The 24,115-nt window shown below is 44.7% G+C and overlaps 1 protein-coding gene across 1 annotated transcript in view; it reads right to left on the bottom strand.

Annotated features, from left to right (window-relative positions):
* DHRS7B (dehydrogenase/reductase 7B) overlaps window positions 1–23,840 on the bottom strand; it is a 63,290-nt gene extending 39,450 nt beyond the window's left edge. The window contains exon 1 of the mRNA XM_036278438.1: window positions 23,775–23,840. Within this exon, the coding sequence (XP_036134331.1) occupies window positions 23,775–23,794 (20 nt within the window). The 5' untranslated portion in view covers window positions 23,795–23,840. The remainder of the gene's footprint in view (window positions 1–23,774) is intronic.
* Between the last annotated feature and the right edge of the window lie 275 nt (window positions 23,841–24,115).

The raw sequence follows: 24,115 nt of genomic DNA, 5'->3' as shown, positions 1-24,115 counted from the left end.
CGAAGAGGGTGCCTGACCTCAGACAGCAGCCCCTGCGTCCTGGCACTAGTGTCTCCTCTGGTCTTTTGAGCAAAGTGACTTACACTAAGGGCCAGAGGACACCTTTGGGTCAGCCAGCCCTCCCCGGAATGGTGGAACAAGCCTCAGACGAGTAGCCTGTAGGCTGTATTTTGGGACGCCAGCCTTAGAGTCCCCGTTTAAGGAGTCCAGGCAGAATTAAAACCAAAGGCGGCTGGAGAACATTTCAGCCCAGCGCTCTCTCCAGTGAGACGCAGAGCAGCCGCACAGCAGCCGCACGGAGAGCAGGAAGAGAGGTGCCCGCACGCCCGACCCTGCCCTGCAGGCCGCCTGCACAACAACAGGGTGCCAGCAGCTAACCAATTATAGGAGCCAAAGTCTTAGTTCAGTTTTAAAAACAGCACTTTATAACTGGAAACCAGAAGTCTCTACAAACAAAACAAAACAGAGCACTTATGCTGACCACCTAGACACCTCGACTCAAAAACAAGTTTGATTTCTGATGTGCCTTACAACATGCACTTAGTATTACGGGACGATGCCAGAGTGATCTTCCCTTTTCCTAGAGAACACACAGACTGGACAAGGCATTCTTGTGGGTGAAGCAGAAAATGCACCATGTCCGCGCTGGGGCACTGGACTCTAGTCCACCCTGTCATACACCTGCTTTTCGATACGGGCACATTTACTTTCTATCTGCAACTAAGTGTCCTAATTTCAAAATGAGTATGACTATTTCAATAAAAAAAACATGTAAATAACTATAAATGCTAAATTCCTAAACAGACATGCTGCTGATTCTTAAAACGCCTGACAGAAGGCGACGCCCAGAAGGGTTTCGGAACTGAACTGAGCACTGGCAGCCAAGCTGGCCGCTCCAAGGGCGGTTCCTGAAGAAGTATGTCTGGTGAAAGAAAAAGTGGGTCACGTCACACCCACACCTTGTGTGCGTGGACCATCTCAGGTCCTGGGTGCCACCTGCTCACCCACCCGTCTGGTCCTCAAATGCACCTGATCCCAGATGCTGCGCTAGGACTGGGGTGTGAGGTGACGAACGAAAGAGACATGGTTTCTCACCTACTGGAACTCACAGCCTCGATGGGAGAACTGAGAGCAAACAAAGAAACACAACAACTAAATGACTATCATCCTGACAAGGAAAGAATCACTGCAGAGCCACAGAGCGGCGGCCCTATCTACAGGACAGGCCTGGCCCTGGCTGCTTTGGCTCAGTGGTCAGAGTGTCAGCCCATGGACCAGAGAGTTCCCAGGTTCGGTTCCCACTAAGGGCATGTATCTCGGTTGCAGTTTGTCCCTGGCCCCAGTTGAGCTTGTGTGGGTGACAACCAGTTGATGTGTTTCTCTCACACCGATGTTTCTCTCTCTCTCTTCCTTCCTCTCTCCCTCCTGCTCTGAAGATAAATGCAAAAATGTCCTCTGGTGAGAATAAATAAATAAAGATAATAAAGGGCAGGCCTGGCAGAAAGCTGGGACTCACACAGCTGCTGGTGTGAGACTCTTAAATTTTAGATCATTACCTTAAAAAAGTATGTGTGACAACAGCAACAAGACAGAAGAGGTGCCAAAGTAAACATGAAACCGGGAATCCAGTGTGTAAAAGGAGTGCTAGACTCAGACCAGAGTCTCTAGCAGGAACTATGTACTGGTGTCAGTTTCAGAGACCAAAGAAACTCGCAACACTCATGCTCCAGATTGGGCACAACCACCATGTCTGCTGCGGATGGAAATTATGTTCTTCCACGGGATCCACAAGGAAAGCATGCCACAGATCCATATGAGACTGCGTGGTAAGCTTTGTTCACATGGAATGCTGCCCCTGGGTTTCCACTATCCCATCTCCACCTGTCCCGCCATGGAAAAAATCCACTCTTGTCTTCATCAAGGCCAAAACAAAGGCATGTCCAGGTTTCTGTGTCGTATTAAAGCTTAGTTCTTTGGAGCCTGTGTGGTCGGCCAAGGGCCCCACGTGAGTGCTAGACCCACACAGTTGCTACAAGGAAGGAGTGAACACACGAATGAAATGGGCTAGTGAGTGTTACTGACCACGAGAGAGACCGGCTTTGATAGCTGGGACTGTATTATCTCAGGCTTGGGAAGGACCAGGCACTTTTTCAAAATAACCAATCAGCTTCCCAGGCTTCCGGGGCTTCTGGGGCTTGGGCTAAGTCCACCTTCTAACCAATCCATTCTTTCCCAGGCTCGACTGACAGGCCCTACAGCGGACACCTTGGCTCCTGCTGTGCAGGTGTTACCCACCCTGGTCTGTAGGGAACAGACTGGTGTTCAATGGGGTGTGTGAAGGTTTAACTTCCTGGTGAAGAAAGCAGGCTATACTCCCCAGTTGACTATGCTTAGTAAAGTCAAATTCCCTTTGCTCCCGTCCTTCAGTAACGTCTAGCTACCACGCAAACATATCTGCTGTAGTGCAGATTCATTTGACAGGCACTTACTGAGCACCTACGGTATGTCAGCTGTTCCAGGCTCTGAGGCGTGATGAACAAGAAACAGATCACTGTCCTCACGGAGATGACACTTCAGTGGGAGACACAACGTTCATAGTGATACACAAGTGAACTGTTCCTAGAAGGGTTCTAGGAAGACGGCGGAGCAGGAAGCACTGGAAATCTGCCTTTCCACCTAGAAACCATTGCACTGTCAGTCTGTCCGATACAACCCTTTGGAGCTCTGGGCTAAGGCAGGCTTGACAACTCCAGGAGAAAGCTTGGGTGGTAAGCTGGTATATTTCAGTCAAGGTCAGCTCTAAGTACAGAGCAGCTTCACAGGGCCCACACCGATCCTGGAGCACCTGTACACAGCTTGAGGGAATGAACGTGGGCAAAAAGGACTCTGTCCTCCAAATATTGGGGATCTGTGCTCTAACCGTGGACCGCTACTTCTTATCGCAGAGCTGCAGACATAGAAGCTGGCCCCGTTGTTGCGAGCCCCCACACCCCGAAGTGACTTCCAGGGTACTTAAAGAGTAGGACATTCAAAAGCAAGTTGGAGAAAGCTGAAAGTGACCATGCATGCCTAGGGAAAGGCACAGGCTGAGAAAAAAAATGAGAAGACCCAGCTGATCTTTGGCATAGAGAGCCTACCAAAAAAAAAAAAGTAATAATTAAAAAACAAACAAACAAACAAAAAAAACAGCATATGGTAGGGAACAGAAAAACATGATTTTCAGAGTTACCACATTATTAGATTCCAATGTCCAGTTTTCAACAAAATAATGAAAAGGTATACAAAGAAACAGGAGAGTATGGCCCATTCAAAGAAAAAAATAAACCAGGAGAAGTTATCCTTTTAAAATATGGGAAAGTAGCCCTGGCCGGTTTGGCTCAGCGGTTAGAGCGTCGGCCTGCGGTCTGGAGAGACCCGGGTTCAGTTCCCGCTAAGGGCATGTACCTCGGTTACAGTTTGTCCCCGGCTCTGGTCAGTCGTGCGGGTGGCAGCCACTCGATGTGTCCCTTCACGTCAATGTTTCTCTCTCTCTCTGTTCCTCTCTCCCCCTCCTACTCTACCTGAACAAAAAATGGAAAAATGTCCTCGGGTGAGGATAAAAAAAAAAATATATATATATATATATATATATATATGGGAAAGTAGATCGACTACACAAAAAATATAACAACAACAGTCTCAAATTGCTCAAAATACTAAAGGAAGAGGTAAGAAAGTAAAGCAATTATGTATGAAAATACAAATAATGAGACAGAAAACCTGAAAAAGAAGTACTGAAACTGAAAAGTAAAAAAACTACAATGAAAAATACACTAAAGGCATTCAAGGCACAAGAAAGACCCGGTGACTGAAACACAGGGCAGTGGAAAGCAGTGACTCTGAGGGACGGAGGCAGAGAGACCGAAGAACAGTGAGCAGGGCATCAGGGACCCGTGGGACACACACAGCAAACACAGGCCTGGCAGAAGTCTCAGAGAACAGGAAAAGGAGCAGAGAGCATTTAAAGGAATAATGACTGAAAACTTCCCAACTTTGATGAGCCATGAAATGAACAGCCAAGAAACTCAACAACTCCAGGTAACATGCATTCAAAGAGACTCACACCGAGATCTTTTATAATCAAACCTCTGAAGACAACACAAAGAAAGAATCTGGGAAGCTGGAGGACAGAAGTGACTCATCGCAAACAAGAGATCCTGGATAATACTACTGTTGACCCTGAGAATTAATGCACCTCTTAAGAAGGGCTCCTGGTGGCTGATTGGGCTCAAATTTAAAAACACAGCCTAGCCCTGGCCAGTTTGGCTCAGCGGTAAGAGCATCAGCCGCAGACCAATGAGTCACAGGTTCGATTCTGGTCCAGGGCATGTACCTCCGTTGCAATTCCTCCCCAGAACTGGTAGCGTTGTGCGGGAGGCAACCAGGCGATATGTCTCTCTCACATCGATGTTTCTCTCCCTCTCCCTCCTTCCCACTCTATCTGATGATAAATAGAAAACTATCCTCAGGTGAGGATTTAAAAAAAACACAGACTAGCAGCCATTGCTCAACAGAGGCCTCTCACACAGCTGCGCTGCAGGGAGAGTCTGCACTGAACTGCCTGCTGGCACTGTGTTCCTGCCACCTGAGCCAGCCCTTATAAAGGAGTTGTGGTACACATATACAATGTAGTAGTATTTGGCCATAAAAAAGAATGAACTCTTGCCCAGCCGGTTTGGCTGAGCGGTGAGAACGCAGCCTGTGGTCCAGAGAGACCCGAGTTCGGTTCCTGATAAGGGCGGGTACCTTGGTTGCAGTTTGTCCCTGGCCCTGGTTGGTCATGCAGGTGTCAGCCACTCGATGTGTCCCTTTCACATCGATGTTTCTCTCTCTCTCTTCCTCTCTCTCCCTCCCACTCTATCTGAACAAAAAATGGAAAAATGTCCTCAGGTGAGGATAAAAAAAAAAGAATGAACTCTTACCACTGGCAACAGCATGGATGGAGAGGGTATTATGTATGCTAAGTGAAATAAGTCATTCTAAGAAAGACAAATACTGTATGACTTCACTTATACGTGAAACGTAAAAACAAAACAATAGAAGCTCATACATGGAAAGAACAGATTGGTGATTGCTCAAGGCAAGCAATGAGTAGTGGGCAAAATGGGTTAAGGGGGTTAAAATGTACATTCAGTCATAAAATGAGTAAGTTATGGGATGTAATATACAGCATGGTAACAATAGGTGATTATACTCTATTGCATATTTAAAAGTTGCTAGGAAAGTAAATCATAAAAGTTATCACAAGAAAAAAAATATGTACAGTGACAGATGTTAGCTAGACTTATTATGGTAATGATTCTTCAGTGTGTACAAATATCAAATCATTATGTTGTAAACCTGAAATTAATATGATATTATATTTCAGTTATACCTCAATAAAGAAAAACAAGGGAGCCCTGGTCAGTTTGGCTCAGCGGTTAGAGCGTCAGCCTGTGGTCCAGAGAGACCTGGGTTCAGTTCCTGCTAAGGGCATGTACCTTGGTTGCAGTTTGTCCCCGGCCCTAGTTGGTCGTGTGGGTGGCAGCCACTTAATGTGTCCCTTTCAGGTCGATGTTTCTCTCCCTCCCTCCCTCCCTCTCTATCTGAACAAAAAAATGGAAAAATGTCCTCGGGTGAGGATAAAAAAGAAAAACAAAGGAGTCTGGCTGGTGTGGCTCAGTGGCTGAGCGTCGACCCACGCACCAAGAGGTCACTGGTTCGATTCCTGGTCAGGGCACCTGCCCAGGTTGTGGACCTGATCCCCAGTGGGGGCATGCAGGAGGCGGCAAGTCGATGTTTTCTCTCATCGATGTTTCTATCTCTCTCTCCTTCCCCCTTCCTGTCTCTCTAAAATCAATAGAGGGAAAAAAAAATTTTTTTTAAAGAAAACTGAGGGAGAAATTAAGACACTCCCAGATACACAAAAGCTTGAGAGTCTGTTATCACTAGACCCGCCCTGAAATAAATGCTCTTCGAAGTTCTGCAGGGTGAAATGAAATGCCATTAAAACAGTAATGTTAAGCCACATAAAGAACTAAAGGTCTTTTATTAACCAATGTCACCCCAATACATTTAATAGAAAAGAAATAAAGATCTTAATTTTTTTTTTTTTTTTAATCCTCACCCGAGGACATTTTTTCCATTTTTTTGTTCAGGTAGAGTGGGAGGGAGAGAGAGGAAGAGAGAGAGAGAGAAACATTGATGTAAAAGGGACACATCGAGTGGCTGCCACCCGCACAACCAACCAGGGCCGGGGACAAACTGCAACCGAGGTACATGTCCTTAGTGGGAACCGAACCCGGGTCTCTCAGGACCGCAGGCCGACGGTCTAACCGCTGAGCCAAACCGGCCAGGGCAGAAATAAAGATCTTAATAAAGGTAATACATGCCCAATTATAAAAATGGTTTTAAACTCCACTTTCTGCTTTCTACCTTTAAGAAACAAATTCATTGTTTAAAAAAACAATATTTAGTCTCAAAGCTACTTGTAACTTTGGTTTGTAAGTCCAAATCCTCTTTCCTATATAATTTAGAGGACTAATGCATTTAAAAGAATTATTAGTGTATGTTTTGGGGCACACAATAATTTTGTGACATCAACAACCAAAAGGGATGGGAACAAAGCTGTAAAGAAGCAGAGTTTTCCCTCCCACTCTACCTGAACAAAAAAACGGAAAAATGTCCTCGGGTGAGGATAAAAAAAAAAAAGAAGCAGAGTTTTTGTCTGCTATCAAAGTTAAGCTGCTATAAATTCAAATTAGAGCATTATAACTTTATGATGTTAAATGTCCCCATGGTAACCACAAAGAAAATAACTATGAAATAAAAACAAAGGAAAATGAAAAGGAAATAAAAATACTTCACTATAGAAAATATCAACTTACCCTGACCAGTTTGGCTCAGCGGTTAAGAGTGTCAGCCCGTGGACCAGAGAGTCCTGGGTTCGGTTTCCGCTAGGGGCACGTACCTCGGTTGCAGTTTGTCCCTGGCCCTGGTCGGGGTCATGTGGGTGGCAATTGATAATTTTGAATTCCAACAAATTGTATGGTTTCCTCATAAACTTGGATTATTAACCTGCCTCTATCCACTGTCTCTCTTACACAATCTGCCTTAATATAATTTATTTGGGATGATCCGTAACCCTGAATTCCAAGTTATTTTTAGACCTAAAAAACATTATTTTGAAATTTAACTAGACATGGCCTTTACTCTGAAAGTTTTCATAATACTCCTACTTAAAACTTGAACATTATTTTGAAATTTAACTAGAAATGGCCTTTACTCTGAAACAGTTTTCATGACACTCCTACTTAAAACTTGCAGTGCACTGACTTTAATACCAGAAAACATGCAGGAAGGAATTTCACACACTGGAAGGACTAAAGGAAAAAGATAGCTAATAACCTGAGAGGGTTTTCCAGTGCCAACTTCTAAGCTTTCATTTAAAAATAGACTAGTTATGCCCTGGCCAGTTTGGCTCAGTGGTTGGAGTTATGGCCCATGGACCAAAGAGTCGCAGGTTCGATTCTGGTCAAGGGCACAGACTCAGCTGAGGTTCAGTCCTGGCCAGCAACAGATCGATGTGTCCCTCTCACATTGATGTCTCTCTCTCTCTCTCTCTCTCTCCCCCCCCCCTCCCACTCTATCAGAAGATATATGAAAAAGTATCCTCAGGTGAGGATTTTTTAAAAAAACAGCCCAGTTGAGCCCGGCTGGAGTGGCTCAGTGGCTGAGCGTGGACCCATGCACCAAGAGGTCCCAGGTTCGATTCCTGATCGGGCACATGCCCAGGTTGTGGGCTTGATCCCCAGTGAGGGGGCATGCAAGAGGCAGCTAATCGACGTTCTCTCTCATCGATGTTTCTATCTCTCTCTCTCTCCCTTCTTCTCTCTCTCAAATCCATAAAGAAAAAAAAATTTTTTTTTTAAATAGCCCAGTTAGCCCTGGCCAGTTTGGCTCAGCGGTTAGAGCGTCGGCCTGCGGTCCGGAGAGACCCGGGTTCGGTTCCCGCTAAGGGCATGTACTTCGGTTGCAGTTTGTCCCCGGCCCTGGTTGGTCGTGCGGGTGGCAGCCACTCGATGTGTCCCTTCACGTCGATGTTTCTCTCTCTCTCTCTCCTTCCTTTCTCTCCCTCCCACTCTATCTGTACAAAAAATGGAAAAATATCCTCGGGTGAGGATAAAAAAAAAAAATTAAAAAAATAAAATAGCCCAGTTAAGTGGGCTATCACTTTATTTTCCTAGAGTCCTAGCAAATGCCTTGCCTACAAAACAGCTGAACCTTGTCAGGACAGGTGACAGTGAGTACCTGATCAATCTATTTGTTTCACCCAATGTGAGCAGATTTCTAACTTTTCTCCACACATAATTTTCCACCTATTTCTCTCAAAGCCTTTTCAATTAAAAAAGATATGCTAAATTTCAGAGTCTATATTAAAAGAAAAAATTCCTTAAACTGAAAATATCTTTTATACATCCACAATATTTACTGTCCGTGGGTAAGAGCTAAGGGCTATCTTCTAAACTCCCTTTCCACCAGGAAGCCAGCACGCACTGTTATATAGCAAAGCTGTTTCTGAGCATACAAAGCATTAATGAGCTAAAGCCACAGAATGAGGTGGAAGCAAACAATTTTAAAATCAAATTTATAAGTCAGGAAATGGAAGATTTACGTTTCCTTCCAGTATGGTAAAACCCTAATGGTTGCTGACCTGGGGTAATGAGTAAATGAGGGTTTGCTGTGTTATTTCACGTGTGTCCATCTTTGAGCATTTCTAAAATTTCTCCTTCATGCTCTACTTGGCCAAAATAAAGTTGGAAAAGTGCAGACCTTTGAAAGAGATATCACAAAGGGTAAGGCATGGGAATCTGGACTCTTAATACTCTTCTCTGATCACTTTAATGGGTACAAAAGATTGAAATCCCTGAAGATCTGTCTAGTTGTCTACCAAGAGAGAATGAGCCACCCTGGGCTCATTCCATAGGTTTGCAAACCTCTAACCTCTATCCACAGGGTAAGGAATAACCAACCACCTCTGTCGGCAGTTCAGCCAGAGCTCCCAGCAAGGCCCTCCAGCCCCACTCCTATCCCAGTGCCCAACCTACCACCCCCATCTCCCTGGAAATAAGTGGGACCAATCTCATCATGCCTTTTATCCCTGTCAATCACCACAGGAAGCCCAAATGGCCTGACACATCCCCCAATCATTCTGTGCACTCCCTTTTCTGATCCCACCTCCCATACCCGGAAACCCTGTTGTCTGTCATCAGCAAAATCCCCTGCATCTTCACTCTCCGCTGTGGCCCCTTCACCTTCTTGCTTCAACAGTGTCTGGCTCCTCCTGAGGAAATGGGTTTTGCTGCACTGATGGCCATTTTCTCTCCCACAATGGACTTGAAAGTGCAGTGGGGTCATCTCTGCTCCTCACGACTATTCTCCCTCCTTCTGCTCACCAGCCCTCAGACCACCCAGCTGTGACTCCTGTCAGGCTGTCACCGATGGCCCCTCCTTACAATAACCTGCTTTCCTCTTTGTCCTTGCTGCTCTGCCTCCCAGATCTCTCCATTTCTGGCAGACATGTGAAGTCTCCAGTTATAATAGCAGATTCATCATCTACTTCTCTTTGTAGTTCTATCCGTCTTTGCCTCACGCACCTTGACAGTCTGTGGTTAGGTGCATACATGGTGAGAAATGCTGTGCCGCTGTCATTATATAAAGCCCCACTCCTGATCACTTTCCTTACTCTGAAGTCTGTTCTGTCTGCTTTGCTTTGATTCGCATACCTTTCTCCATTCCCTTCATCTGCATGTCTTTACACTTTAGGGGATTTGTTCTGGACAACAGAGTTGGGTCTTGTTTTTTGCTCCACTCTGACAATCTCTGTCTTGGACCACTGATGTGTACATGACTATCGATAGAGTGACATTACTATCCATCATATTTGTCACTGTTTACATTATATATACATATTTTAATTAAACACATTCTCTTATTATTTTGAGTAAACTGTTATGCGTAAGGTCAATTAATAAAAATAAAGTTTTCATTTTACTTCCACTTGTTCCTTCACCAGTGTGCTTCTGAGTTTCTGACCTCTGAAGAACTTTTTAAAATTCTCGAGGATCCTTTTCCATTGATTTTTAGATAGAGTAGAAGGAAGGGAGGAAGAGAGAAACATCAATGTGAGATAAACACATTGATTGGTTGCCTCCAGAACCCAGACCAGAACAGGGGGTCGAACCTGCAACCCAGGTACATGCCCTTGACCAGGAATTGAACCCAAGACCTTTCAGTCCATGGGCTCTAACCTCTAAGCCAAACTGGCCAGGGCTCTCTGAAGAACTTCTAACACTTCTTTCAAGGCAGGTCTACGGGCAACAAATTCCTTCCACTTTTGTCTGAGAAGTCTTTATTGTTCCTTCACTTTTGAAGGATAATTTTGTAGGGTACAGAATTCTAGGTTGGAAGGCTTTTTTTCCCCTCTAAAAACTGAATATTTCTCTTCACTCTGCTAAGTCAGATGTAGGTCTTACCTACAGGTAAGGTGTTTTGTTCTTTTGGCTTCAAGGTTTTTCTCTTTATCTCTGATTTTCTGAAATTTAACTATAATATACCTTGATGCAATGTGTTTTATTTGGGGGAAGGGGAATGCATTACCTTATTTGGTGTTCTCTGAGATTCCTGGGTGTGTGCTTTAGTGTCACAGATTAATCTGGGAACATTCTTAATCATTATTGCTTCAAATATTGCTTCTGGTTTTTGTTTGTTTTTTGCCTTCTGGGATTCCTACTACAAGTTACTTACACTATAGTTGCTCCACAATTCTTGGATATTCTGTTGTCTTCCTGCTTTTCAGCTGGAAGTTTCTATTGTCACATGCTGAAGCTCAGACATTCTTTCCTCAGCCAAGTCCAGTTGAATAATGAGCCCATCAACAGCATTTTTCTTTTCTCATACAGAGCTTTTGTAAAAATCTCTATAATTTCTTTTTCAGTCTTCCCTAGATTTTCCATCTCTGCTTATATTGTCCATCTGTTTTTTGCATGTTACCTACATTTTCCTTAAAGTCCTTAGCATACTGCCCTGGCTTGTTTGGCTCAGCAGTTAGATGTCAGCCTGAGGACCAGAGTCCCGGGTTCGGTTCCCGCTAAGGGCACGTACTTCAGTTGCAGTTTGTCCCCGGCCCCAGTTGGGGTCATGTGGGTGGCAACCACTCGATGTGTCTCTCTCGCGTCGATGTTTCTCTCTCTCTCTTCCCCCCTCTCTCCCTCCCGCTCTATCTGAAGATAAATGCAAAAATGTCCTTGGGTGAGGATAAAAAAAAAAAAGTCCTTAGCATATTAATCATAGTTTTCAAGTTCCTGGTCTGATAATTCCAAGTTCTCTGTCATATCTGACTGGTTTTGATGCTTGTTCAGTTTTTTCAAACTGCATTCTTTGCCTTTCAGTATGCCTTGTACTGTTTTGTTGACAGACAGACATGATGTACCAATTTAAAAGGCCTGCAGTAAATAGGCCTTTAGTTACAGGGGCAAGGGAAGCATCCTCTAGTCCTATGGTTGGGTCTTAGTCTTCTGGTGAGACTATGCCCTGGACAGTGAATTCACCAGTGCTTCAGTTTTCATGTTCCCCTTCTCTCCTTAGGTGGGACAGGATGGCTAGAAGGAGGTGGAGTTAGGTATTTCCCTGTCCCCAGGTAGGTTAGGCTCTGTTACAAGTTTCTTCTGAGGGGAGGCCTTGTTAAGAACAGCATGTCTGGCCCTGGCCAGTTTGGTTCAGTGGTTAGAGCATCGGCCTGCGGTCCCGAGAGACCTGGGTTCGGTTCCCGCTAAGGGCATGTACCTCGGTTGCAGTTTGTCCCCGGCCCCGGTTGGTCGTGCGGGTGGCAGCCACTCGATGTGTCCCTTTCACATCGATGTTTCTCTCTCTCTCTCTGTTCCTCTCTCTCCTTCCCACTCTACCTGAACAAAAAATGGAAAAATGTCCTCAGGTGAGGATTAAAAAAAAAAAAAGAACAGCATGTCTGACATATCAAAGTCATTACTTTGCCCCTCCCCCTACCAGAAGCACAGGGGATTCTTCAACATTCACTGAGTGCCTCCTAGAGCTCCTGGAGGTACAACTCACAGCAGTGTGGGGCCCCCTTGTGACTGGGCTCCTGGGAAGTCTTTTACTCTCAGACGTCCACACTGAGCCTCCACAGCTTGTCAGTGACAGCTCTGGTTTCCTACCCCAGCTTCTGCTCCAGGAAGTTGTGGTTCTGTGCACCCGCATGTCTTTCCAATTGTGGGCAGCGGTTTTCCCTTTGACTTTAACTGATGGATCTACAAAGAATTGGTTGACTTTTCAGTTTATTCAGCTTTCTACATGTTAGGATGAAAGGACCACTTCTAAGCTCCTTACATGCTAACTAGGAAACGGGAAGTCCAGCACCATCCTTTATGATAAGAAGTTCGCCATTAGTCATATGGTTGTTTCCCTGTATGTAGTGACTAATTTTTCTCTTGTGGCTTTTAAGTTTTTATCTTTGGCTTTCAGTAGTTTTACTACTATGATGTATCTAGGTGTGAATCTTTGTGTTTCTCCTACTCGAGGGTTCACTGAGCTTCCTGGATATGTATATTTATGTTTGTGGTAGCCTGAGTAATATCCCCCAAAGATATCCACATCCTAACCCCAGAATCTATGAGTACTATTATGTTACCTTATTTATATGGTAAAAGGGACTTAGCGCATATGATTAAATTAAAGATGGGGAGAGTATCCTTCCTTATCCTGGTGGGCCCGAGAGTCCTCATAAGAGAGCAGCAGGATGTCCTGGCCAGTTTGGCTCAGCAGTCAGAGCATCAGCCTGCAGTCTAGAGAGACCCAGGTTCGGTTCCCGCTAATGGCATGTACCTCGGTTGCAGTTTGTCCCCGGCCCTGGTTGGGTCATGTGGGTGGCGACCAGTCGATGTGTCCCTTTCACGTTGATGTTTCTCTCTCCCTCCCACTCTATCTGAAGAATATAAAAAAAAAATGTCCTCAGGCGAGGATAAAAAAAGAGAGAGGGGGAGAAAGAGAGAGAGAGAGAGAGAGAGAGAGAGAGAGAGAGAGAGAAGCAGAAGGACCGAGTCACAGAGCAGATGCCATCACAGCAGTAGAGGTGGACCAATATGAGGAAGAGTCCCTGAGCCAGTGGATGCTGTTGGCCTGCAGAACTTGGAAAAGCGAGTCAACAGATTCTCTTCCACAGCCTCCAGAAGGAATACAGCCCTGCAGACACCTTCATTTTAGGACTTCTGACCTCCAGAACTGTAAGATTATAAATTGTGGGGTTTTAAACTATTACATTTATGGTAGCTTATTACAGCAGCAATAGGGAACTTATATGATGTTTTTCAATATTTCGAGATTTTTAGACACTATTCCAAATATTTTTTCTGACTCATTCTCTCTCTGCTCTTCTTCTGGGATTCCCAAAGGTCTGTACAACACTTGATGTTGTCCCACCAGTTTCTGAGGCTGTTAATTCATTTTCAGCTTTGTTTTGTTCTTCAAATGGAATCATTTCTACTGATATTCTTCATGTTTACTGATCCTTTCTTCTGCCCTCTCAAACCTGCTAATGAATTCCTCTGAAGAATTTTTTACCCCACTGCCATTGTGGTTGACTACCTCCATTCCACCTCAGGCACTGACTCCAGGATGTTTCCAGGATTCTCAAGCCTGGTTTAGACCCTGAAGACTCTGCTCTGCTAATTCCCTATGTGCCCTTCTAACAAACCAATCTCTCCCTTCGTTTTATTTGTCTGTCTCCCTCTTACTGCTTTCTTGGTGATATAGTGTCAAGAAACATTTGTTGGATAAATAAATTAATGACTCTCGTTACAGAGCATCAGGAAAAGGTGACTGATTCTGATTAGAGAAACTGAGGAAAATTTCACAAAGGTATACAATTAAGTGGGGACAGCACTGCTTGAAATCTGTAAAGCTGCTAAATGCTGCCTGGATTAGGCTCACACTGACCTTCAGGATCGAATCTCAGGTTCTCTCCTGCTCTCTGCTAGACTAATTCACTTGTCAGCCCTGAGATTCCTACCTTTATCTCTTTATCTGGCTTCCTGCTGTTTGCAAACATTCTCTCTGCAGATAAACTGACCCAGCCATCCTTCCTCCAATGCCTCAGACACTGGGAACACCTTGCTAGCTCTACATCTACACCTTTTACCTGTGGCCAGTTTGACTCAGGACCTGAAGCTAAAGGTACAACGAAGATCCAGAAGGAGCTCTTCTTCTGAGCTTGGCTGTTCTGTTCTCAAACTCCCTGCCTTCTCCTGAACCAACACTAGGCTACAAAGCAACAGGGGTGGATGCCCGCTTCCCAGCCACATACCCAAAAGATGCACTTGTGGTTTGGGGGTTTTGTTTCATTTTCATTTTGTCAATGACTTTACTCTTGTTGGAACACAACACACTTTAATTTGTCTGGTTTATTATTTTTCCTTCAGTCATTCCAACTCAATACCACTGCAGCTCACCACTCAAATCGCAATATTTGTCAGTTTCAAAACAGTTTATGTTTCTTTATTGCATAACCCCACTCTTTTTACTACCAGAAATTTCAACATATTTTTTACTTACAGATTATAATGGGGTTAAACACGTTAACTCAAAACAGGTCAACACTATGAACATGGTAAATAAACCAGACTCAGACTGGTGGAGATGAGAATGCTAATCACAGCCATGGCTCCATCATTTGTCCATGGCCTTGTGTGGACATACCTTGGCTCTGTAACATGGCTTGGTTAGAATCTGGAAAAGCTAACTAGGTTGAAAGCTCATTTCTTATAATTGTTACTAGAATTCAGATCCCAGCTTGCCACTCTCTAGCTTTGTTGTCTTTGAGAAGTTAACCTAGCCCTGGACAGGGAGCTCAGTAGGTTAGATATGCTAAGGTTGCAGGTTCAATTCCAGTCAGGGCACACACAAGAATCAAACAATAAATGCATAAATAAATGGAACAACAAGTCGATGTCTTTCTCTCCGTCTTCCTCTCTCAAATCAATTTAAAAAGAAAAAAAAAAAAGTTAATCTGATCTCTCTGTGCAATTGTTTTCTCATCTGTAAAATAGAGGTAAGTTAATGCTTACAAAGCATTTAGCATAATTTTGGCACATAGTAAAAGCTCATCCAGGAAGTTTGGTATTAATCCTTTCTAAGTATCTCAAAGTAGAAACATTCTCTTTTCCCAACACACATAGTACCCAGCCCCTAATTAGACATTTCATAGAAGTATTTTGAATGAGTGAATGGGTAAACTGGATTTACAGGGAGAGAATGGGAGAAAATTCTAGAAATACTGATGATAATCAAAGGGGTTGCCCAGCAAAATGGCAGAGGAGAGAATAAAAAAGACAGGGGAATCCCTGGCTGGTTTGGCTCAGCAATTAGAGCATGAACCCATGGACCAAAGAGTCACGGATTCAATTCCCAGTCACAGGCACATACCTGGGTTGTAGGTTTGATCCCCAGCCCCGGCTGGGGTTGTACAGGAGGCAACCAGTCAATGTGTCTCTCTCACATCGATGTTTCTCTCTCCCCCTCCCTCCCTTCCACTCTATCTAAAAAAAGGCAATGGATAAATATCCGTGGGTGAGGATTAAAAAAAAAAAAATGAGGGGGAATGAGCCCTCCCCCTCCAAATTTAACTTCATTAATTGTACTTTCAACTTCAGATTACACTTGGTTCTCTTTTATATTCTCTATCTCTTTATTATCTGTTTTTAGACTCAATGTCATATTTTCCTGTAATGATTTAAATGTGCTTTCTTTTAGTTCTCTGAGCATACCTTATAAGAGCTGTTCTAAAGTCTCTATCCACCATCTGGCCAACTTAGAGACGCCTTTCCCCAACCCCCTGGATGAGTCACTTTGTTTCTTCATGTTTTATAATTTTGTTGTTGTTGTTGTTGTTGAAAACTGACCATTTTAGATATCACACTATATCAACTCCAGATTTTGATTTTTCCTTCTACAGACTGGTATAGTTGCTGGCTTTTTAAAAAAATTCTTTAATATACATTATCAAAAACGGTGTAAAGATTCTTTTTTTATTTTTTATCTTTTTTGTGTGTAAAGATTCTTTAGAAAAATAACTAGAAATGAAACTGTGAGGACATTTGTTACAAATAACTATATCTACCAAACTTGAAGTCCAGAGTTTTGACAACTAGCATTTCTTTTTTGTTGTTGTTGACACTATTACAGATGTCCCCCATTTCCCTCTCCATCCCCCCCTCCACCCAGCTGCCTCCCAACCCCCACCTTCACCACACTATTGCCTCTGTCCATGGGCTACGCATATATGCACGTATGTTCTTTGGCTAATCTCCTCCAGTCCCCACTTGCCCTTGAGATTCGTCAGCCTGTTCTGTGTATCCATGCCTCTGGTCCTATTTTGTTCATCAGTTTATTTTGTTAATTAGATTCCATATAGCATTTGTTTCTCTGGTTTATTTTGCTTAGCATAATAATCTGGGTTTTTTAATTTATTTAATAACTTGCCTGTAGTAAATCTATGGATTTTAAAAAATTTCTCACCCAAAGATATTTTTCTATTTATCATCAGATAGAGTGGGAGGGAGGGAGAGAGACAGAGAGAAACACACAGACTGGTTGCCTCCCGCATGACCCGACCAGGGCCAGGGACGAACCACAACCGAAGTACGTGCCCTTGACCAGAATCGAATCCATGACTCAATGGTCCTCAGGCCAACGCTCTAACCACTGAGCCAAACTGGCCAGGGCAAATCTACGAATTTTTTCTTATCTACAATGTGTGTCCACTGATGTCCTAGCTCAGTTCCTTTTTCCCCCTTACTTTAATTTTTATGTTTGGATTCCTACTTGGAGTAGACTCAATATTTTCATATCTTAGGTCAACTGATTATCTGAGTCTGTACCCAAACCTAAAAAGGTACAGCTCCCCCCTCTGCAGGTGGATCTGTGGGGCACGGAAAGCACGAAGTCCAGGCAACCTTCAAGTCTCCCTCCGCATCTACTCTCCGTCAGCCTCTCACATCTGTGTGGCACCTGGCACCGTCCCAAAGGTTGACCCTGCTGCGGTTAACTGCTGCCTTGACTGTTGAGCAGGGATCTGGGGTAAAAGCAGCTGGGACAAAAATGCTACAGATTCTCATCGGTCTTAACTAACGTTCAGTGGTTTTTCATGAATGTTTTCCAATTTGTTTTATGTCTTTAGTCAAATTCCAGATCTCTGAAACTGTTGTTTTTGACAATTGTCCTGTTTTATAGTCAAGTTTGTTTGTTTGTTTTCCAGTTTTGCCACCCTCCTCACTCTGCCATACCAGGAGTCTTCTCCTGTCTCAAGGACTTTTTAATAGAATTTTTTTCTACTGCTAGAAATTCAAACTCTGACAATAACACAAACCTCATCAGAGAGATGTGTCTCTCAAATATTCCTATCTAAATGTCTTATCAAATACTGCATATCATTTAGGGTCTTTCAAGAGATGCCTTGTAAGATCTTATCTGTGCCAAGTTAAATTAAAAATGTTGAGAGGAGAAAAGCAATTAAATTCAATTTAGTAGAGGAGGGAGATACTAATCATGCAAAACGTTCTCTTTGCATGAATTCACGTTTCCTCCCTTGGCCTGTTCCTTGGCCTGGGGTCAGTGGCTACAGCTGTCCAACCACAGCTTCCTTCTGACACAATTTTTCTTACAATTCAGTAGTTTTCCCCCCACTAATATTTCTTTAAATTTAAGCCTCTCTTGCTTTTTCACTAAGATCAAGTTGCCAGCTACCATTTTTCTATTCAAATATAAGTAAGAGGTGTGAATACTAATTTCAACTGTTTACTGATAAACTATCTTTGGTACCAGGCAGACCTTGGTTTGAATATCAATAATCAGGCTAACTGAGTGTCTTTGGACAAGTTACTAGTAGTTTAACTAGTTTCCTCACCTGCAAAATGTATCTGCTGTACACAGATGCAGTAAGCATTGGTTAAGCATTTGTACGTTAAGAAGCTTTCTATATGGTCCAGATAAATGACAGCAACTTTCACTACAATTGCTGGGTTATCTATCTAGAGAGACGGCAGGTAATGTTAGAAAGAGCATTGGCTCAGTGGTTAATTAGAGTGTCAGCCCACGGTCCAGTTCTCGCTAAGGGCACGTACATCGGTTGACAGTTTGTCCTGGGCCCTGGTTGGGGTTGTGTGGGTGGCAGCCAGTCGATGTGTCTCTCTCACATCGATGTCTCTCTCTCTCTCTTTCCCTCTCGCTCTCTCCCTCCTGCTCTATCTGAAGATAAATGCAAAAAAAAAAAAAAAAAAAGAGTAAAGAGAAGGAACAAAAAAAAAAAGGAATAAATCAATCTTCCTTGCTGTGCCTAACACTAATGGATGGCCAAATTAATTACATGTCCTTATCTCTCCTTATCTACCAATGAGCAATAAAGTGACCTTCTCTTTTTTATTCCCCTTTTCGTTAACTGAGATGCTTCTACACAGTGCAATATTCTACCACAAGATTGAGGGGGAAGCCCAGAATTTCTAGAAAACTTTGTTGCACTGAATCTGTCAGCACGTGGTCTCTCCGGTGGCCTCAGAAAAGGTGCTTGATTCATCTGTTTCCTGTGCTGGGCACAAAGTGGATGCTCAATAAATATTGTTGGACAAATGAACAGCATGTAAGAAATGAGCCCACTAATCACCCTGAACACCTTGGGCCCCCTCATGGTGTGCCTACCTCATCATTTTCAGGAGCTGGGGCTGCGGGGCCCCACTGGTACACCAGAGTCAGGGGCCAGCAAAAACTACAACTTTGTGCAAACTGCTGGATCGGGCCCTTGCAAGGCACACGCACAGGTAGGTAAGAATCACTGTTTTACTGTCACAACTTGTAAATCTCCAGGTTAATGAGAGAACAGCTCACCCTGAAGAACTGGCGGATGACAGGAAAAGAGGGAACACGCTGCTCTCAGATGCTCTTCATGTATCACAGACGCATGGGATCTAACGTCACAGTCCTTCACTCCTTAGAACGCAGCAGAAAGCACTTTATATGCCAACTCCAAATCAGCAGTACATTTGTATTTCTAATGTAATTAATCTTTTTGCCTGTTTTGTAACTCTAACATTCGTAACAATTAACTGAAACAATATTACCCAGATTCCAAAACAAACTAAAGAAAGAAAATGGTAATTTTTAGCCTGTTACCACAGATGGCTATTGTAGAAAGAAAAACATTTCATAACAATGACTAGCGTTCTTAGGGTTTGCAATGTGCCGACACTGGGCTATGAGCGTCATACCCATGACCTCATTTCATCCTCACAGCACCTGCAGTCACATAGGCAGCAGCTGGCAGAACAGAGATATGAGCCAGGTATTTAGACCCTAAAGCCCACATTCTTAACTATTAAGTGCATCAAATGGGGGAGGGGGTTCATGTAAAAAAAAATTAATCCTTAGCTGGAACCTTAAAGAGGAAGGATTCTAATACTGTCTAGCCAGGGGCGGGGAACTTTTTTCTGCCAAGGGCCACTTGGATATTTATAAAACTATTCTCGGACCATACAAAATTATCAACTTAAAATTAGCCTGCTATATTTGGTTAGCCTAATTTGGTAAGATGTGTGATGTTAGCTGGTATTGATCAGGGGCCTGGGGGGAGTTGAATAGACCCCTAAACTCAGTTTTGATCACTCAAACAAAATACAAAGGCTTTTTTTTTTTTTTTATCCTCACCCGAGGATATTTTTCCATTTTTTGTACAGACAGAGTGGGAGGGAGAGAGAGGAAGGGCGAGAGAGAGAGAAACATCGACGTGAAGGAACACATCGAGTGGCTGCCACCCGCACGACCAACCAGGGCCGGGGACAAACTGCAACCAAATTACGTGCCCTTAGCGGGAACCGAACCCGGGTCTCTCCGGACCGCAGGCCGACGCTTTAACCGCTGAGCCAAACTGGCCAGGGCAATACAAAGGCTTTTATGAGATAACTGAATGTAAGTAAGCTAATCACTAAACAGGAACTCAGTTACAATTTCCTTGACTTGGTTTAGCTAATATTTTAAGCCAATCTGGAACATAATACCATACTCACAGAGAATTTTGAAATAGTTTACCAATATAATTTTCAGTTTAACTACTGCTAAGTCCTACTTACATAAAACTGAAAACATTTACATTTCCCTTCAAAATGCAGTGTTCCTAGAACAAGTCCTCACTTGATAAAGAGCTAACTCCAGCAAGTGAGCCCAAACTATGGTAAGCAGCGTCCACTGAGTCGGCTACCATCAGCATACCTAACTCCCTCCAGTAAGCACTGTAGTGGCTAAGTCTCTACCACAAATTTAAGAAGATGCAGAAGGAAGACTCCAAAGGAATCTGTTGAACTTCTTACATTGGTGGTGGCAAGAAGCTCCCAAGCTAAACTTACATGCCATTCGATCTTAAACTTCATCCCCATGTTATGGCCTTCCAGAATAGCTCAATGGAGAGTTCATTTCCCCATTAAAATCGTAACATTACCAACCAAAGGTCTTATCTATGTATAACTGGGTGGGTGTAAGCAATGACATCACTGACATGAAAGAGGACACATCCTCAAAGGGTTAACGACCAGAGACAAGAGTTTTGCCTGGAATCCAGCAGGATCTGGAAGCACTGGTAATAGTTTTCTTTAATTCAACGTGTAAGAAAGTACAGGCTAGATCTGACCACTTGAGGGCATCCTAACCATGCACAGCTTCTCACTAAATTGTCTCCAGAATTCCCATACTGCCGGTCCTGCAGTTCACCACTTTACTGCACTGTAAGCAAACTTTAACAAGTGCATTTTCCCTTTGGCCAAAGCTCACCCTCTTTCACTTTTCCTCCCTCCTGTTCCTTGGAGCATTTCTTTGAAAAACCGACTATTTTTAATTCCTTCCTCAGTTCCTTTGGTGTATATGCAAATCTTTTACAAGGCTAAATAAATTAGCTTTATACACAGATAATATCCAGAAACTTTTTCTGAAGGGCCTAGAAACCATCTCTTTTAAATGTAAACATCCTCCCAACTCCCTGTCCCCCTGGGAGGTTACAGGACTGCTCATAGAGATTAGAAATTTTCTATTTTTCCTTCAGATAAAGGCAATTAACTAGCACAGATGGCCACCCCAATTACCAGGTGAATTTAGGGTAACTGTATAAGCACATATAGCAGAGAGTACAACCAAATCTTACAAGAGGACAAATTATCATTCATCTTGAGACTTTGCCTGTAATGTATTGTAAATGATGGGATTTCTTTTTTGTTTTTGTAACCTCATTAGCAGATTGGCTGTGATACATCCCATTCTGGGTTAATGTTTGATGTTAGGAGCGGCTGTGAGTCTGACAGAGTCCACGGAGCCTGGAGGTCTTGAGTCAGAGACTCAACCTCCCCCACAATCTCAAGGAATTAGGCTTGCATTGTGTTTGCGCAGCTCGGGGCTAAGTGTGACCCAATGTACCCTGAAATACCTCAGATAACAGACTAGGTGTTCCTGGGTGGGCCTGCTATCTGCAGGGCAAACTAATTCTATATAGCATTGTTGTAGCCCTGAGCATTATATCAGGAAGATCCTATTTTCTTTTTTTTATCCTCACCCGAGGACATTTTTCCATTTTTTGTTCAGATAGAGCGGGACGGAGAGAGAGAGAGAAACATCGATGTGAAGGGACACATCAAGTGGCTGCCACCCGCACGACCAACCAGGGCCGGGGACAAACTGCAACCGAGGTACGTGCCCTTAGTGGGAACCGAACCCAGGTCTCTCGGGACCGCAGGCCAACGCTCCAACCGCTGAGCCAAACCGGCCAGGGCGAAGATCCTATTTTCTTATATCACTAAACTTTAGCTGTAAGGTATAAAAGGCATGTTGAGGACAGTCCTCCCATTCCATATCCCTATCCTTGTCTTCATTCCCACTGCTGGAACTCAAGCACTCTGCTCTCCAGGGTGGTTCCTGGCATAGATCTATTTTCTTTATTTTTTATTTTTTAAATTTTTTGGTATGTGCCCCTAGTGGAAACCAAACTGGGACTCTGGTCCGCAGACCAACGCTCCAACCATTGAGCCAAACCGGCCAGGGCTATTTAAAATTTTTTTTTTTAGACAGAGTGGGAGGGGGAAGGAGAGAGAAACTTGATGTGAGAGAGAGACACTGATTGGTTGCCACCCGCACAACCCCAACTGGGGCCAGGACAAACCGTAACTGAGGCATGTGCCTTTGGTCAGAATCGAACCCGGGACTCTTTGGTCCGCAGGCCAAAGCTCTAACCGCTAAGCCAAACCGGCTAGGGCAGAACTTTTCTTTCTACTTTTGTAGAAACCATGTTCTAGGTTGAAAGGAGACTGTATTTTTAACTATTCCCCCACATAAAAGTGAAGGGCATGCTACATTTTCTACTGGGCCCCCTCCAGGCCACTTTTCTGCCCTCTGTAACAGGAAACAATACCCCTCCCTGAGGAGAGTTTTTTTAGAGACTGGGCCCATTCTTGTTGTCTGAGTGTTAGGTCCTTCTTTATCATTGCCTTTGTGACACTTCTACTTGGATTATTTCAGACATCTGCTGTTGTTAATCCTCACCCCAGGATATTTTTCCATTGATTTTAAGACAGAGGAAGAGAGAGAAAAACATCAATGGGTGAGAGAGACACATTGATTGCTTGCCCTCCTGAACTTGCCCCAACTGGGGCCGGCAATGGAACCTGCAACCCAGGGACTTTACACCTTTGACCAGGAATCACCGTAACCCTTTGGTCCCCAGGCGACGCTCTAACCACTAAGTCAAACCAGCCAGGGGAGAAACTCCATGTCTCTTTTTTTCCCTGTATTGATTTTAGAGCGAGAGAAAAGGTGAGGGAAAGAGAAACATCAATGAGAGAACATCGATTGCCCGCCTCCTGCATGCCCCCCCCCCCCCCACTGGGGATCAAGGCCCACAAGCTGGGCCTGTGCCCTGACCGCGAATCGAACCCTGGATCTCTTGGTGCATGGGTCGACGCTCAACCACTGAGCCACACCAGCCGGCAGAAACTCCTTGTCCTAATGAGAAGCTATCCCTTCACTCTGGTGCTCTCTGGCATCCCAGAGTCGTCCCCCCCCCCCCATTCCTGGTGCATGCAGCATACCCCAATACTCCTCCTTCAGCTTTGTTTTTGTCTGCTCTTCGATTTCCCAACTTTGGGCACATCGTTTAACTCTCAAATCAGTAAAGGAAAAAAAAAAAGACTTCCGCCCACAGCCGCACAGCAGAGAGCCTCAGACACCAGGGACGAGCAAGGCACTAAGGCTGCCCTTGCGGTGCTCGCGGCGGGCGCTCCGCCCGCCTGGTGATGGCGGGACCGCCCTCCCTCGCTAGCCTGGACCGTGCGGGCTGCAGGGCAACCGGCCTCCAGGGCTCCGGGGTCCCTCCCGCCGCGCGGGAAGAGCAGGCGAGCGGGCGCCCGCCCCGGGACGCCACTTCCAGCCACCGAGACCGGAGCAAGGGACCCGGGGACGCCACAGGATCCCAGAGACCGCGCCATGCCTGACACCGGGCCCGGCCTCCCTCAGAGCCGGCGGGAACGCAGCGCCCCTCAGGGTCCGGCCTCCTCGCGCCCAAGCCGGAGGCTCTCGACCAGAACACGCCCACGCGCCTCCAGCTCTGGGCGGGACCCCACGCCCCTCGCCACCGCCACCGAGGTTCCTTCCTACCCAGCTCCTACCTGGCGGCCGCGGAGACCATGGGTCAATCAACTGCTTCCTCCGCCTCGGAAGAGACGTCAACTCCCTTCGCCGAGCTCCGTCCAATTGCAGCCTTCAGGCCGCGCACGCGCGTTGACGCGCTGCCCTCAAGGCGCACGTAAGACGCGCCGGACGTTCGTGTGTCTGAAGGGCGTATTCGTAGTCTAAGCGTCTTCCCTCTTTCTTCCGGAGGGAAACCGGGAAGATCTCGATATGGGTTCCGTGAATTTAGGTGGAGGTGGGACACCTTTGAGCAATGTGTGCTACACTCATCATTAGAAAAATTATAGTATTTGAAGCCGTATGATATTGGCGCAAAGAT

This window comes from Molossus molossus, unplaced genomic scaffold, assembly GCF_014108415.1.
Source record: "Molossus molossus isolate mMolMol1 unplaced genomic scaffold, mMolMol1.p scaffold_m16_p_28, whole genome shotgun sequence".
Lineage (NCBI taxonomy): Eukaryota > Metazoa > Chordata > Mammalia > Chiroptera > Molossidae > Molossus > Molossus molossus.
The sequence above is the reverse complement of the archived record's forward strand: the minus strand, read 5'-3'. Positions and strand labels throughout refer to the sequence as shown.